At 35.0% G+C, this 16,103-nt stretch overlaps 1 protein-coding gene across 7 annotated transcripts in view; it reads left to right on the forward strand.

Moving 5' to 3' along the window:
- The window catches only part of STXBP5 (syntaxin binding protein 5), a 115,655-nt gene that overhangs the window by 46,192 nt on the left and 53,360 nt on the right, over window positions 1–16,103 (forward strand). For all 7 annotated transcript variants that reach the window (XR_015708265.1, XM_087774910.1, XM_087774911.1 and 4 more), the window contains exons 7-9: window positions 2,077–2,160; window positions 12,782–12,905; window positions 14,257–14,335. Coding sequence is in view for 6 of the 7 variants with exons in the window: in XM_087774910.1 (XP_087631036.1) it covers window positions 2,077–2,160; window positions 12,782–12,905; window positions 14,257–14,335 (287 nt within the window). In the remaining variant the exon portion in view is untranslated. The remainder of the gene's footprint in view (window positions 1–2,076; window positions 2,161–12,781; window positions 12,906–14,256; window positions 14,336–16,103) is intronic.

Here is a 16,103-nt window from a genome sequence, read left to right on the forward strand (position 1 = left end):
TTTTTCTCAGTGTAAGGTCTCAGAAATATCTTAGAGTTTTGAACTCCCATTTGTGAAGAATCTTCAAGGAGAAAGAAAATAATTTTGCTTACTACTGTTCCACATACTCAGGAGAAATATTTTTTGGTTTACTTGCTTTTCATTTGACATGTTAGTGGTGGATAAAACAGAGAGAGGGAATGATACTATTCTCTCAGCAGTGGTTTGAATATTTTAATAGCATGCTAGTTTATAAGCTGGTATCCTAGACACCTGAGGTTTCAGTCCAACAAGGAGAATTTCATGAGTAGCTTTTTTTCACTGGGATGAAGCTCACTGGAGTAAGTGCATAACTAATGGGTTTCTCTGTAGAACTAGGTTTGAATCACAGTCCAGAATCATGGACCCTAGAATATGAATGGAATGAAGCTACAGTAACTTCAGAAAAGATAAATGACCTATTTATTCTGGTGTATTCCACCTCCACACCACATTTAATTATTGTCAATTAAAGCTTAAGAATTATTGGTTTTATCAATCAGGCTGTCAGTCAGCATTTTAGAATCTGACCTTACACTCCTCTTCTTTCTCATAAGAAAAATACTGCTGGAAAAAAAACCTGTGCAGTTGCAAGAACCTCCTGTGTACTCATTTTTAAAATTTGTTCATGCTATTAGCATTCTAATAGCTGTGATTTTTCTAATGTTAGTTAAAATAGGAAAACTATAAAATATGGCTTATGATAAGCAAGATAATTAAAAATAATATACATGATACTGTAGTGAGAAAAAAATCTAATACTTTTACTAGATCAAATGTGTTTAATATCTTTAGTGGGTTTTAGTGCTGTATAGCACTGAAATAGATCAAATATTTTATCTGTAAGCTGGTAGAAGATCCTCTGTTATTTTTCATACTGGAAATAACTGTACACCTTGAAAATCTTAACATACTGAAAAGAGTATCCAGGCAAAACCTCTAGGTATGGCAATAGACCATATTGATTTAGAACTGTCCTTCACTACAATGTCATGTGTGAGAAGGCAGTGTTTTCTAACTTGTAATATGAAGGATGCTCATCAGGGCACTTCTGTTTGCTCACAAGAAATAGGCTGTTTCCACAGCAAGTAAATCCCAGCAGCCAACTGCTCCTTTTTTGTACGTCCATGCTGGGAAAAAGAAGTGGGAGTGAAGGCGTGCTATTTAATGCTAGGAGCTGCTACTCCTGTAGCACCATTGCTCAAAGGAAAGATCTCATGGTAGATCCAGCAACTATGAAAGATAAAGCTGCATTGTCTTCTTCTATATAACAAGTGCCAAGACTGTTACTACTGCCCTATGTTGGCTGTGTCTTGTTTTCATTGAGAGGTGTCACTTAGGAGAGTAAAACACTTAGATACTCAATGATGTGTTAGACCAATTATTATGAGCAATTTGAATCTTCACTCCCTGCAGAAATGGTTTAATCTTGCTTCAAGCAAAAAGATTATTTGGAAAACTATCTTGTTTAATTTCTCTCTAGCTTTCCTCTTATTAATAATGAATGTTCTTGGTGTTCCTTTAGCCAGTTATCTCAGTTGTAATTAATGTCTGGAGAAAACTTATTACATAATTTCTCCATAGACAATGAACCGCTACCTAGAACTTCAGGAAGGATAGTGTGTTCTTCCAGCAAATCTAAGCAGAACAAATTCCAGTGAGGGAAATGCACAGTAAAAAGCTTTGTTTTGTTTTGTTTTTTTTTTTCTAGCCCCCCCATTTTCACTCAGGAAGGAATACACTTAGGAAAGTTTTTAATGTTGACCTTTCTGGAACTCAAAGGGATTTCCAAGGACTCTTCAGAAGAATGCATTATTTTTTTTCTAATTTTATATGAATGTCAGTTGTATTAGCCGGAAGTTTAGGAGAATGACAACAAATACAAAGTAAACCTCTCTAACATTGCGGTCTTCACTTCTCACTAATTTTTGTCTTCATAACTACTTGCAGTTACTACATGTAGTGTTATGCTGCATCTCTGGGGCAAGATCTACAGGCATTGCAAATGGTATTTTTCTTATGCTTATAAAGACTTAATGTATCTGCTTATTATTGCAGCTTCTGATTGGCTTTGAGTCTGGAACAGTGGTATTATGGGATCTGAAGTCAAAGAAGGCAGATTACAGATACACACATGATGAGGTAACATTTTTTTCATCTGCATTACTTACTATGAGGATATCATTTGCTATTCTAATAGTGATTTTTTTTTTCTCCTGCTTCTGTCACCAGTGGATCAATAAATAGGTCTCTTTCAAATTGCAAATACGTGAAGTTTTCTCTAAAAGAGCCGTAGAGTTTGAATAATAGAAGCTTCAGACCGAATAAGTGTTCACTGAGTTGAAGTTTGTCAAGCAATGAATGGTGGTGTGGATTGGATTAAGATTAAGAACAATCATTCAACATAATATGCATGTTGATGTATTTTATTTAAAATAATATAAAATTAGTCTCAATTACATTTCATTGATTGTAAAATGTCTGTATCATTGTTCAGTACCAGCTAGGCCTGTTTCTTGTATCACAGCGGGTGTGTTTTCCTTAGCTGTGTGCTGAACTTTTCACAAGATGAGATTTGTTTTGTTTTGTTTTTTTTCTGGTGCATCTGGCTCAGTACTCACGCTTGTGTGTGCTTAGTTCTACCGATGAAGGGTTTCTTTGAAGGGGGAGTCTCTGAAGTAGTCTAAGCCTTAGATCATCAGAGCTGTATTAGAACATCAGAGCTGAATGAGGTTTCTTTGTGTGTTCAGAAATGTCGGTATAAGCCTCAAAGTATGCTGTGTGAAGAGCAATTTTCTACCTTCCAGTTTCATTGCATGCACCTAATTAATTCCCTCTATTGCTTTGTTCCATAAACTTATATCTCCATCATCTTTTTCTACTCTTAATCAAGTTCTTCCTATACCTCTTATTGTTCTTGCTCTTCTCTAACTTTCTTTTTAACCATTCTATTTTGTCTTTGTTTTATAAACTAGAAACACAACAACATAGTATATTCAAGACGTGGGCACGCTGGATTTGTGATGTGGAATAATTATGTTTGGTTTTGTTTTCTTTCTCTTGATCTTGATACTGGATTAGCCTTTTTGATGCTGTGAGCATTAAGCAGATACTTCCTTCGAACAACCTACTATAAAACTAGAGTCCTATTCTTCAGTGTTAATTGTCAGCTCAAAGTCCATTGCATTTATGCATCACTTCACATTTACATAGTTGGATAACAAAAATTTTTAAGTCTTTCTGCAGTTATTCACTGGAATCCTGATTTCTGCCTTAAATATGCTTTGGTACTGTCAGCAGACTTATCACCTTAATATGCTTGTTCTAATTTTCAGAGTTATTTATGAATAAACTGAGCATTACAGATCCTTGATGGTCTCTACCAATTACCTTCATCTGTGAACTAATCAATTATTGCCAGCCTGTCTTTATTCTAGCTTGCTTTACTTCCTGATACCCTAACCAATTATTCATCTGTTCAAGGATCTATAGTCTGTTTGGTTTTAGTTTCCTTTGAGAGATACTGTTGAAAGACTTTGACAATTGTGTAGACAGCTTAATTAGTGTTTCCAGTAGCCACATGCTTGTTAATGCTTTCGGAGGTGGTTGCATATGATTTCCTTTAACGAAAAGCATGTTGACTTCTCTTGCCTGGTATATTATACTCATCCGTGTGTTGATTAAGTCTGTTCTTTATTAAAGTTTTGTTGCTGTTTCTAGAAATTTACTCAGGGTAGACACTATGCTGCTTATTCTGTTTTTCTTTGGATTTTGTGGTCCATTTGTTTAAAAATTGACTCAAATACTTGTCATCTTCCTGAACCACCCTGATTTGAGAGGTTGCGAACAGCAGTGAATAGTTCAGCCGTTTCATCTTTGATATCCTTTAGGATTCATAAGTGAACGCATCTAGTTTTTCAGTTTGTTTTTTGAATGCAGAAGAGCTAATGAAATACCTCAGGTCAGATTCTTTGGTAAAGAAATGTGCATTATCATAAATTGGGAATGGATAGGAACAAGAGAAAAAAAAAATGAAGATCTATAGAGTGACCTTGATGAGTTTCACTGTTCTTATTAGTGAGAAGCAACATACATGAAATTGCTTTAAAAAAAAAATATTGGCCATTCAAGTCTTAAAAGTTGAAGTATGCTTTTTCTGTGAGTTCAGATTGCCCTTTAAGAAAAATATCTTTGGAAAAGGAATTACTGTATGCAGTAATAATTTGTTGGTTCTTATCCATTTAATATCATATGACAAGGAGTTTATTCTTCAATGGGCAAGTTATTTAGATCTAATCTTCTAAGGGGGAAGGCAGAATAGAATAATGCCCCTTTTTCGAATTTGGATTTGATACAGTTAGGCAGTTTCAAGTTCTTCTTGGATTCTGGCCTGAACGGCATAGAAATAAAATGATTAATTTTGTCTAACAGAATTGAAAAATACATGTTTCTTGAAAGGTGCTATTGCAGAGAGTGCTGTAATTGTTTCTGGACTGATGGCCTTGGGAGAAGATCCTATCAGATACAGAAAAGATAATTAATAGAAAGCTGCAGAAAGTGGATGATTATATATATGAGATAGATAGATAAATCTAGATTTATCTATCTCCTTTTTTTAGTGTGAGTCAGGTGAGGTGGGGCTTCTCCTGTATCTTTTTTCATTTTATTCTTCAGTGCCTCTTAGTTTTGTATTTAGTTGCAAAAATGGAGAATCCCCCTCAATTTGTCAGTGAAAGGAATATTCAACTCCATAATATTGTCTTTCTAATCATATTATGATCAGTGCTGACTAACTAGTAGCCTATATAAATATACTGTTCTTGCTAGTTTTTAGCTAGCACGGTTTCCAGTAAGTGAATGTAAATGTTAAGAAATGCAGAAGAAACAGGTTTTTTTAATTGCATTTTGCAAGAACAAAATGTAATTGCCAAATAATAACTTTGCTAGTTTTTATGAGCAGCTTCCTTAACAGAAAAGAGAGAAACATTCTCACTTGCTTAATGTTGAAAGAGGTTACTCTAGAAAGGTGGGTAACTTTTTGAGTCTTAGACAAGTGATACTGTGAAAAATGCTGACTGACACTGTTGGGATTCTGATAATAAGGTAACTTGTTCATTCTAGTTGAATGACTTAGCACTTCAAATACTTAGCTAAAAATGAAATGTCTATATATGTATAGTAAGCAAATAATTCTTTTCAGTGGAAGGCTAGTAGAGTTGTGTAGATTTTAAAGCAGAATGGAAAATCAGAAACCAGCGAAACTGACTGAATTGAGCAGGACACAGGGAAGGTACAGCTAACCAAGGTTTTGGGTAAGAGAAGAGTAACTAGTAGACAGTTGTAGGCAGAAGTAATTTAAAGTGTGTCTAGTCTAAATTTGACTGATACACCTTGATACTTTCTTGTTTCTTTTTTCCACATTTGAGACTGATAGTAGTTTTGTTCTCTTAACATGTAATACTGACTTAAGAGTTGAAAAACTTCAGTTAAGAAGATGCAACACAATCTGATTTTTAAGAGATGTAATAGGAGTAACCAAAGTATTCTAACAAGGATGTTACAGCCAGGATGTTACACAGTTCATACCTTTTAGAGTTAAGCTTGCTCCTGAATGGCTTTCTGGAATATATTTTCTTGTTGCCTGGAGTACTAAGACATTTGCTCCCTTTATAATAAAGGAGCCTAAAAAGTTGGTGGCCATATTCATTTTTTTATTTAGCTCCTTCTCCCCTCTATCCCCAATAACAAATAATTAGGTGACATATAATTATTAAAGTATTGTAACGTCTTGCCAAGACCTTTCAAAAAGGCAGTCTTACCCTGACCACCCCAGCAATATCTTTCCACAGTTAGTTGTGGCTGCATGATCATACAGCAAGTCATGGTATAATTAACTCTTTCCACTCTTCCTGTACACCCAAGAAAAGTTATCAGTTGGAAAGACCCATTGCACATGAAAACTTAAGGTTCGAGGAAAATCTTTAGACTTTCTGGCAATGTAGTGGTTTCCTTGCTCAAGAGAGTGCACAGAGTCTAAGCAGTGGTGGAACAACGCTTTATCTCATGAGATCTCCCCTGCTTCTGGTAAGTGTGGTGCCGAGCAGAGAAAGCTCTCTGCCATTTTGTTTTCTGCCAGCAAACCTTGTAAATTTGAATACTTCTATGCACAGAATCTTTCTAGCTCTTGTTTCTTGTTGATTTCCTGGTTCAGTGGCTTTCCCAGAGGCTTCTTTCATATGCTGACTGTAAGGGCTGTATTTCATCCATGAATGTGTTTCACCTCTTCTCTCACGGAGGGTAATGCATGTGATATTCTGCCCTGTAGCAGGAGCAGGATTTTAAACCTCAGGATTTATGTCCTTGGTTCTCCACTTGTTCTTCAACTGTGCAGTCTTCTTCCTGCAGCAGTGCTGCAAAACACACTTCTCTGTTTTGTTTGAGTGATGGTGGCTGTTAATAGGTGACTAGGCTCCATCAGGTGTCATGAACAGGACGGCCAGGCACATTCATACCATAAAGACTGTTTGCTAGAAGCTTTGCCATTGGATTAATCTCCTCCTCTTCTCTCATCCCTTTATAGTTGATGTTGGCCTTAAAACATGTAACTTGAGGGGCTGCACAGTCTACCACCGTCATTTGATGCAACTCTTTTTGACTCAAAATTTCAAATGTGTGAAGGGATCTAAATGTCATCCTTTATGATCTTCCTCTGCGAAGGAACAATAAGGGTCAAACTTCCTGCACGATCAGACATTTATGGAAAGATATCTGGGTGATTTCCTCAGGGAAGAAGCTGAATCCTATTATATCTTTTTGTAGCTTCCTGCTTGGTTTCATTCCAAACTACCTGACCTTTAGGAGGCTTTCTTGAAGCAAATTCCTATTTTGTGGCGGGGAAATCTCATTTGTTGCCTGAAAGCTAGGTCAGTGGAACACTGTCCATGTTTTCTTCCTGTCTGAGCATGTGTGCCTGCCCGGCACCCTGCTCTGATAGTTGCAGCACAAGAACAGTAGGAACACTCATCCCAAAGACAGGAATACTTATAGGGTGGGCAGCATCACCACCCCTAAAACCTTTGTAATCATATTTCTGCTTAACCATGGCTGGGGGAAGGAGCTCTAGGTCATGATTAGTCTTAGTGCTGATTGCTGGCCTATTTTTCCCTCCACAACGTCCTAATTTGTAACAGGGAATTTAGTTAGAATTTGTTCTTGATTTTTCTATATTACAAATGAGATCCTGAACTTCTAGTACTGTATACTTTTTATTATAACAGTAATATGTTGCATATTTAGAATTAGTTAGAAGAATGCACAAATGTAACATTCTTTTTCAGAGAATTTGGAGGAAATTCTCTGTGACATAATGGAACTGAAGTTGTGAATGAACTTTTCTTTAGAAAGTTTCTTTGAAACCCTTTCCTCAAAATATCCTTTTTGTCTTGGGCAGGCTGAGTGGAGAAATAAGACTGTGAATTCTTTTTGCATCGTTCTTAAGCCTTTTATGTTCAAACATTGGGGATATGAAAAAAAGTTATGCATTTCTAGAAAACAGTTTATACTACAAACGTTTCCCATTCTATATTTTCAGCCATGAAAGAAATAAAACAAATTTCTCAACTATTAGTTTTGTTTCTAAAAAATTGAATCTCAACTTCTGAAAACTAAAACTAGTTTTTTATTAACGTCCATTTTTCAAGTAGGATTTTGTTGTTCTAATTTAAAGTAAGCTTTGATAGCATTAACTCGGCAAATATATTATAGATTACTATTTTTAAGCTCAATGTTCTGGTACATGGCTGAGTGTAAGAGATTATTTTACAGCACTAAAATCACGTCAAAGTAGCCTGTGAGATGAAGGGGGGGGGGGCGGGGGGAACAACCCTGATATGTGACTTACCAGAAACCAAAGCATGTCAATGCAGTCATTAGGCACTAGCAGATTTCATTGCATCAAAACAATCTTAATGATATATTGCCATGTAAGTCTCAGCAGCTACATTATTTTATTTTTTTCTTTCTTTTGCAGCGTTTTTTCCCTTTCTTTCTTAGGCTGTTGACAAGAGAGTTAGCATAGGTACGCCAAAGTTGCTATGCTTGCTTTGAGTATTTTGGTAAACCTGTAGAAAAGAAGTCATCATCCATTCAAGTTTACTAGAAAATACTGTCTATGGAAATGGAGGACTGTCTTATGACAGTAAAATCTGAATAGGCTATGGTAAACAGTCTGGTTTGCAGAATAACTCATCTCATATCGTGGACCGTACCAATCATACACAGTTTATTTCAAGCTCAATTAATGGCACAAAAGACTAAAGGATCATGGTCAAATCCAAAGAATGATGAAAGGAATTCTTCATGATTCTGGTGCATTCCTGTGGAATGTGCAGAAACATTTGCCAAAGATTGTGTTACACTTGAAAAGCAAGCAAGGAGGTGCATATTATTTAAAAAAAAAAAAAAAAAAGCCAGTTTACTCTAGATTTTTTCTTTTGAGTTGTAGCAACTGTATTTGCTGTAGTCTAAACTTGGTATTAGAAAAATGGATTAAAAAAGTCTCTTAGAAACAGGGGAAACTGCTTAAATTAATAATTTTTATATTCACACCAAAGTAGCAAATTTTTGCATGTGTCTTGTAGGAAAATAGGATACTATTTCAGAACAGTTTGAGACTGTTCTTCGTATCCTTAGCTGTAGGATTAAAATAAGTCTGTAGGAATTGAAAAGAAAGGGATTTTTTGTATATGTATTTTATGAATTGAAACAGTTAAATCCCCTTGGTGGAAAAACACAATCAAAACTTGAGTCTTTATTGATGAACTTGTCTCTTAAATTGTGAGGTTGTATTTTAGAATTTTTGTACCTCTTCAAAGAATCAAGAAATAATAGTGATTTCTAGGGATATTGACAGGCTATTGCAGCAGTAAAACTCAATTTTTCATAAATGTTTTTAAACATACGTTGATCTCTTTAAAAGCTAGTGATCTACTTAAAATACTTCTGTAGGAGACTTGCATATAAATGCTCTTAATTTTCTTCCTGAGACTTCTTCAGTTTCTTATTTGTGATTGCACTTCACAGTCCTACAGTCTCCCTCAGGTAACTGTTGCTGTCACTGCAAGAATGTTTCCTTCTGAAAATCAGATATATTCACCTTCTATGCAGGCAATATAGCAGTCACTTTTCCACATGGGATAATCCTTCTGGAACAGCTGGTGAAAGTGAGGCTTCCTTTGTGCACAGCCTCTCTCCACATAATACTCTAGGATGGTTAGTTTCTACGTTTCTGGTTCAGTTTTTGGCATATGTAGGACAGTGCAGTCAGTCATGCTGGGTTTATTATTCGAAACAGTAAGATTTGATACCCCCCCCAAACCATATAACTGTCTCAGAAGTTTTGAAACAAACTTCCATATAGTCCAAAGCAGCTACCTTAACTTCGAATCAAAGTGAAGGGGGTAGTAGGAGTACTTTTAATAAGAAACCTTTAGTTAAAATTAAGTAAATTTAAAGATTTATTTAGATAAAGGGTTTGGTTTTTTTAGTAGAGTATTCTCTATGTAAGTTCATATAAAGATTCCCTGTATTCGGTGCATGTTTGTAAATGGAAGGATTCAGAATGTTAGTAAGGTCAGGACTTGGGTTATCTGTGCAGACAGCTCCTCTTTAAGGATACAAACACCTTGTGCCTTAAATATAGCAACAGTCCTCTGTGGTACTAGTGCGTGATCTTGTCAGAAGGGATTACTGTCTGTTTGGGATGCATATGACCAGTGATGTATTCCACAAAAATATTTGAGACACAGCTGAATCAGTACCAGCTGATTTAAGCATACTGCTGCATTATGGTACCAAAAGGGTACCAGGTGAAGTTTTAAATCAAGATGGGAATTATGATTAAAGCTTTGAGTTTTATTCTGGATCACTAAGGTTTTTTTGTACAGTACTGGGAAAAAAATTTATTACTCCTAGGGGCTTTTTAGTGTCTAAGAAGCTACGTACAGATTTGCAGCCTCAGTGCATTCTGCCTGATTTTTCTATCTTGGATGTTTTGCTTTCCTTCAAATTCTAGCATAAATATTAACCATGGAAAAAAGTCAAAACTTTTCCTCTTGAGTATTGGGATGATTTTTCAGTTATCAGTTTTGTTTTGGTGATTGAGGCTATTGATACCAACCAACTAGTGCCACCTAAAGTTACTGTACTTCTTTCATTGTAACACACTTGTCACTGCAGATATACTAGACTGTTATATACCTAGAGATTATGCTATAGCTACTTACAGGTCTGGTTTTATTTTTCAGGCTTACAAAAAGTTGTGAATTATGTAACAGCAAAGGATAGTGCACTGTACCAAAGTTTGTCATACTCACCCCACAGAATTGTTAGTTGGATTGTTTTAAAAATACACAAAACATGTATTGTTGTTATGCTTTTAATAATACTTAGCTGCATTGCTAAATGTAACAAGATGCTCTATAAAACTAGACAATAAATAGCCATAAAGCCAAAGGCCTCATTAGTCTCTTTTTTATTTCCATCACATCAGGTTCCTTGCAGAAATTAAGTGATAGCAGTCATCCTTCTCCTTTGTGCTCAGTTTATCAGATCTTATGTTCATAAGCATTAATGCCATTTCAACAGTAATGGGTTGTTGCACTCCTTTCCTCTTGACCTTCTTTTTCAAGAAAAGGAAAAAGTGTTCATTTCTCAGATTTATCCTTCCTTCTATAAAGCTTACTTTCTTAGTGGTTCTTAAGACCTATTTCTACATAAACATGTATAAAAAACTGTTCCATTTACACTATGTGCTCCTTACTGTTGTCAGGGTTAGACTCCACATGGGGGATTATTTACAAGATACTTATTACATTGTATTGCTAATCATAGTATAAATAACTTTTTTCTTAGTGAAAAGAGCTTTTTGAAATGCAACCTTTGCTTTACCGAGTGCACTTTCAGACTTGCTGATCCCTGACTTTGGTACTACATTGGTAAATGAAAACAAATCTTCAATATTTATGCAAAATTTCTTTTATAATACCTGCTTTTATTTGCTAAATAAAAATTTATCTTATGGATAGAATGAGCAAGACTATTTCACTTTGACTCTAAGAGACTTCATGTGAGATGTCTAGGTTTCTGAGCTACATATATGTAGATGTGATATTGGTACACTGAATCTACCTTCAAACAAAATCTGTAGTGATTCCACACTACATAGGGAACAAGATTAAATTTCACTAAGAAATACTAAACTTAATTAATCTGTAGTTTACAGATATCCAGATCTTCTACTACTTTAAGTCGGAGAAGTTGTAACTGGAGACTCCACAATCATGTAGTGTAGTCATTTTCCTCTGTCAGTCGTTTAATATCTGGAGTCTCCCAGTCGTAATGCTGGAAACTGCCTTGTTTTTCTGTATAATTTTAGGAAATGTGAAGATCTGATCTGTGTATAATCAGCTTAGGCAAAGCTAGCTTAGATTTGTCTTGTGTGATTTGCTCTTCGCCTAGTAATTTACTGCCTAAGCTAGTTCACTGCTAGTTAGGGTTCCCTACTACTCGCACACCCAGGTTTCCTCACAGAGGAAATCCCTGAGGAGTTGGAGTGAATCTAAGGCCTGCTTACAGACAGAATCCCTACTGAAGGTATCCACTCAAAAAATGGTATTGTACAGCCCATCAGCATTCGCATATTCAGGTCCTGCTTTCAGTTTACCTAGAGTAAGTCTTTACCATAAGTATTAAGCAAATCTACCTTCTCAGTAATATCAAAGTTCCATATTTCTAGCAGGTAATACTTTCTTCTGCACCATTTGGGTAGTAGAGAAATACTTTAGATTTTCATTGTTTGTTGATATTTTCATGCTATAACTAAAATTCCCTTGAACATCACCTAATGGTTTCATAATGTCTCCATGTACTAATAGAGAGGCTGAAACAGAAATGGCACCAATCTTTTGCTAGCTAATCTCTTTGCCTTATTTGTACTCTTTGCTTCATTGTTTACTTTTTCTCTCACCTTAAGGCAGCAACTAGATTTCATTTAGCCATCTCTTTTTCTGCAGTAAGATTTCATGCGGCATGGCTTAATCATTGCATTCCTAATTTTATGAATATAAAGATGATTCTGTATTCATGGAAAGATTTACTAGTAGATTTCCATGCTTTCCTCTACCTCAGAACTGTCATTGCAACATTAGAACGCTTATTCAAGCTAATATTTTGTTTTCATCATCATTTCCAAAAAATCTTATCGTTACTTCAGTTCTCATTTTACTTATGTTCTCAGCCCATGCTTGCTTCTTGTGCATATCAACATAGACATCTCAAAATGCCATTTAGAACTTTGACTTAATAATCCCATCAAGTAGGTATTTTTTGTATGGACAGTGTATTTTTCCAATAATAAAAAATTTTGGTTAGCAAAGCTCAAATAAGTGCTTGCATTTATTCTCTGCATGCTACTCATTTTTGGAAAATACTTTAATAATGTACTCTGAGGAGGATTTTTTTTTTCCCTTAAACATGTTACTGCAATGAAGACAGTATTTTTGATGGATGAACTATGTCTGAAAGAAGTACTTATGAACGGAAAATTTACTATGGGTGAATTAGGACATACTAAGAGCAGTATAATTTAATTAGTACTTTCTTTAATTTCCTTTTGCTGTCTAATGTCACTGAGGAAGGAGTAAGGTTAAAATGATACTAGGATACTCTACGTACACCGTTCTGTTTTTTCTCTTTTCTTGCATAGGCTATTCACTCTGTGGCTTGGCATCATGAAGGAAAACAATTTATTTGTAGTCACTCAGATGGTACCTTGACCATATGGAATGTAAAATCTCCTACCAAACCATTCCAGACAATCACTCCACATGGTAAGATGAAAATGGATACCCACTGTTTTTGACAGCTCTTAAAACACAGAACTTATTTTTAATAGAAGTGTGTTTTGCAAAACCAAGTATTAAAAATGCACTTGCAATGCAAGTAAAAACTTTCTGCCATATCAAATTCTGATAGATTTTGTTAAAAAAAAAAAAAATGGACAGTCTTTATGAAATAAGAATACAAATCAGTGCAGTTTTGTCTAAATCTCTGAACTTTAAGCTGGCCTTTCACACAATGGCATTGATCTCAAAATTAACAAATACATATTTTGTAGGGCTTACTTTTTGCCTGACATTATAATCCCATATGTTGTTTAAAATACATATAAGCAAGCATCTGCTTCATGTATAAATGTGTAGATTACCATATAAATTCTTGGAAAGGTTTGTAACAGAGTAAGACTAGCATCTGGTAAGATGTTTCCACTTCTCAGAAGTCTTGCATTAATGTTAATCTAGGAAATGAACATTACATGTTGTTCTTCTGGGAAATATGCTGCTGCTCTTCAAAAAAAGTTCTATACAAATGCCAGGCTTATATGATGTGCATGTGTCTAAGTCATGACTTAGCAAGTTATTTACCTTAGATTCTTAAATGTGAATGTAACAGTGAGGATAATCTGTGAGGTTACAGTTGTAATACAAGATGTTATAGTTAAGCATCCTGGTTTACCTGTATGAGCCTCCAGAAAGTCCATGTTTACTGTGCTGGGTGTGGACTAGAGTGGAAAAAGGAAGCTGTGGATTTCTATATGATCCTGTAGCAGTCAAAAAAAATAAAAAACTGACTCCTACTGTAGTAGTAAAACTAGTTAGACAAGACTACCTTTGGCCCCATGGGAAACTGTATCTGTAAAAGCTTTAGTTGCTAATAATGCACAGTAAAAAGTGGGCCTTCATGTTCAAATTCAGGTCTTGGCCCTTATGGATAACACTCAGAATAAACTTCATTTTACTTGTAAGCTGACCAATTTTAATTGCAAAACCGTAGACATGAGAAATTATAAATTTCCCGGTGCTACTCAAAACAACTTTTTTAGGGGAGGATTATATTTTTGAAAATAAATATTCTACAATGCTTTAAAAAAAACAAAAACAAAAAAAAAAACCTAAAACACACACACACAAAAAAGCTCTAAACCTAAATATTCTAGGTTGGTGTATTGAGAGTTTTAACAAATATTTAATGATATTACTCCAAGGCATACTCTATAATTGTCAGAGGTGTTGAATATATGTTTGTATGAATGTTCTACTTTGCAAGTTGCATAGTGAGTTTCGTAATTTGTTATCATGTTGTGGAACTGTAAGATTAATGTAAGAAAATAATTCACTTTAGGAAAGCAACTGAAGGATGGAAAGAAGCCAGAACCCTGCAAGCCTATCCTTAAGGTGGAATATAAAACAACTAGAGCTGGGTAAGGCTTGTTTTGTATGCAAAATTAACATATGTAAAATAAATAAAGCTCTCCGGGAATGTACTTTTTTCCCAGTTGTTGGGATACACATCCTGATGGCACTGAGCTGTGGTAAAACAGCTGAAATAGTTTTGATAAATCAGGTATTGCTGAATAGACTACAAAAACATGTGAACAAATTACCATATACAAACCTTAACTTAGGTAAAGATACTGCTAATGCATTATCTACATGCTTCTTCCATGCTACTAAACTCATGTGTGTGTTTGCTCAATCTTTTGAGAATATTAAAGAAAAAAAGCTGATAAAGCACAGAAGATACTGGAGCACAGACCTGAAAAACTGAACTGTGACAAATAGTAGCCTGATGTGAATATTCTAAATTCTGAATGCGTGTTGCTCCCCAAAAATGTTACTGACAGAAGCTTTTCTGGTAGAGTGCAGTAATTTATGCAGTGAATTGTGCCTAATTATGCACATTGAGAACGCAACAAAGCTTTAATTGCAACAAGAGGCTCAGATGGAATTACAGTATCTTGAGTAGCACGTTTTGTTACCAAGACTGCGATTAGGATTGAAGGATTTCATGAACTGTATGGAATTTTTTTCTAAAGTGTTTTAAAGTGTTTGAGTAAAAAGTACAATAGAAAGATAAGATATTCATGGAAACCTGTTCAGCTATTTGCAAATGTTTGGGTTTTTTTTCCATATTTTTTTAATTTTCTTTGACCTTGGGGGGCTTATGTATTGTTTTCTAGGCATTCAATTCTATAGAAGATTGTTACTTAATTGATGTAATATAGGTTTCTACTCTATATCAGTACACCCATAGATATACTCTCAGGGGCTTTGTATATTTTTATTGTTTGCTAAAAGTGAGGTAAATAGAAATTTAAGACTGTGGCTAATTCCTAGATATAGGAATGTCTATGATCAGTTGGAAAGCCATATTTTACTTGCAGCGGTCTACATCTGTCTGTATATTCATTTCTCCACTGAAATGTCAAAAGCTGATCAAAAAATGATACAGATAACCAAAAGTAGTCTCAGCTTCGCCAAGTTACAATTTCTGCAATCAAAAGCCTTCTGTTACGAGTAGTCATTTTGAAGGAAAAGATTAGTTTGCAGCTTGTTCTATGCAATTATAATATTACAATGTGAAAACTAGTTGACTTTCATACAGTTTAAAGAGGAGGTTATTCTAGCAGAACTTCTAAGAATATATAGCTCTTTGGGGAGACTGCTTTTTGCTAGTGTGAGCTTTTTTCTCTTACACCTCTTATTTTCCAGTGTTCATCGAAACTGAATGTTTTGATGCATTTGAATTTAATATTTTCTCTCTAATATTTTTTCCATCTTCAGTGTACTTGTAAGTCTATCACTATTGTGATACTCTTCCAGAACTTTAATTAAAAAAAAAAAACAACAAAAAAAAAAACCAACCAACAACAAAAACAAAAAACCCAAACACAAAAACCCCAATTTGCACTGTGGCGGTGAAGCAGTGCACTGAAAATCTCCATTCATTTACTGCTACATGTACTTCAGTTCACACTTGAATTTTCAGTTTTACTTGTAATCTATTACAAGAATTTTAAGGCAAGGCAGAACTACCTTTCAAATCTTATAATTTTGATAGTTTTTCTCTTTACCAATTGAAATTGATTAGGTATGAACATGATTCAGTTTTCACTTTTAGCTAAAGCACTGTCTTTTGTTGTTCATGGTTTAATTTCTGTAGCACCGAGGAGAATCATTCCTGGACAG

The sequence above is a fragment of the Nipponia nippon genome, unplaced genomic scaffold, assembly GCF_047370975.1.
Source record: "Nipponia nippon isolate SJK-2023a ecotype South Korea unplaced genomic scaffold, ASM4737097v1 scaffold_4, whole genome shotgun sequence".
NCBI lineage: Eukaryota > Metazoa > Chordata > Aves > Pelecaniformes > Threskiornithidae > Nipponia > Nipponia nippon.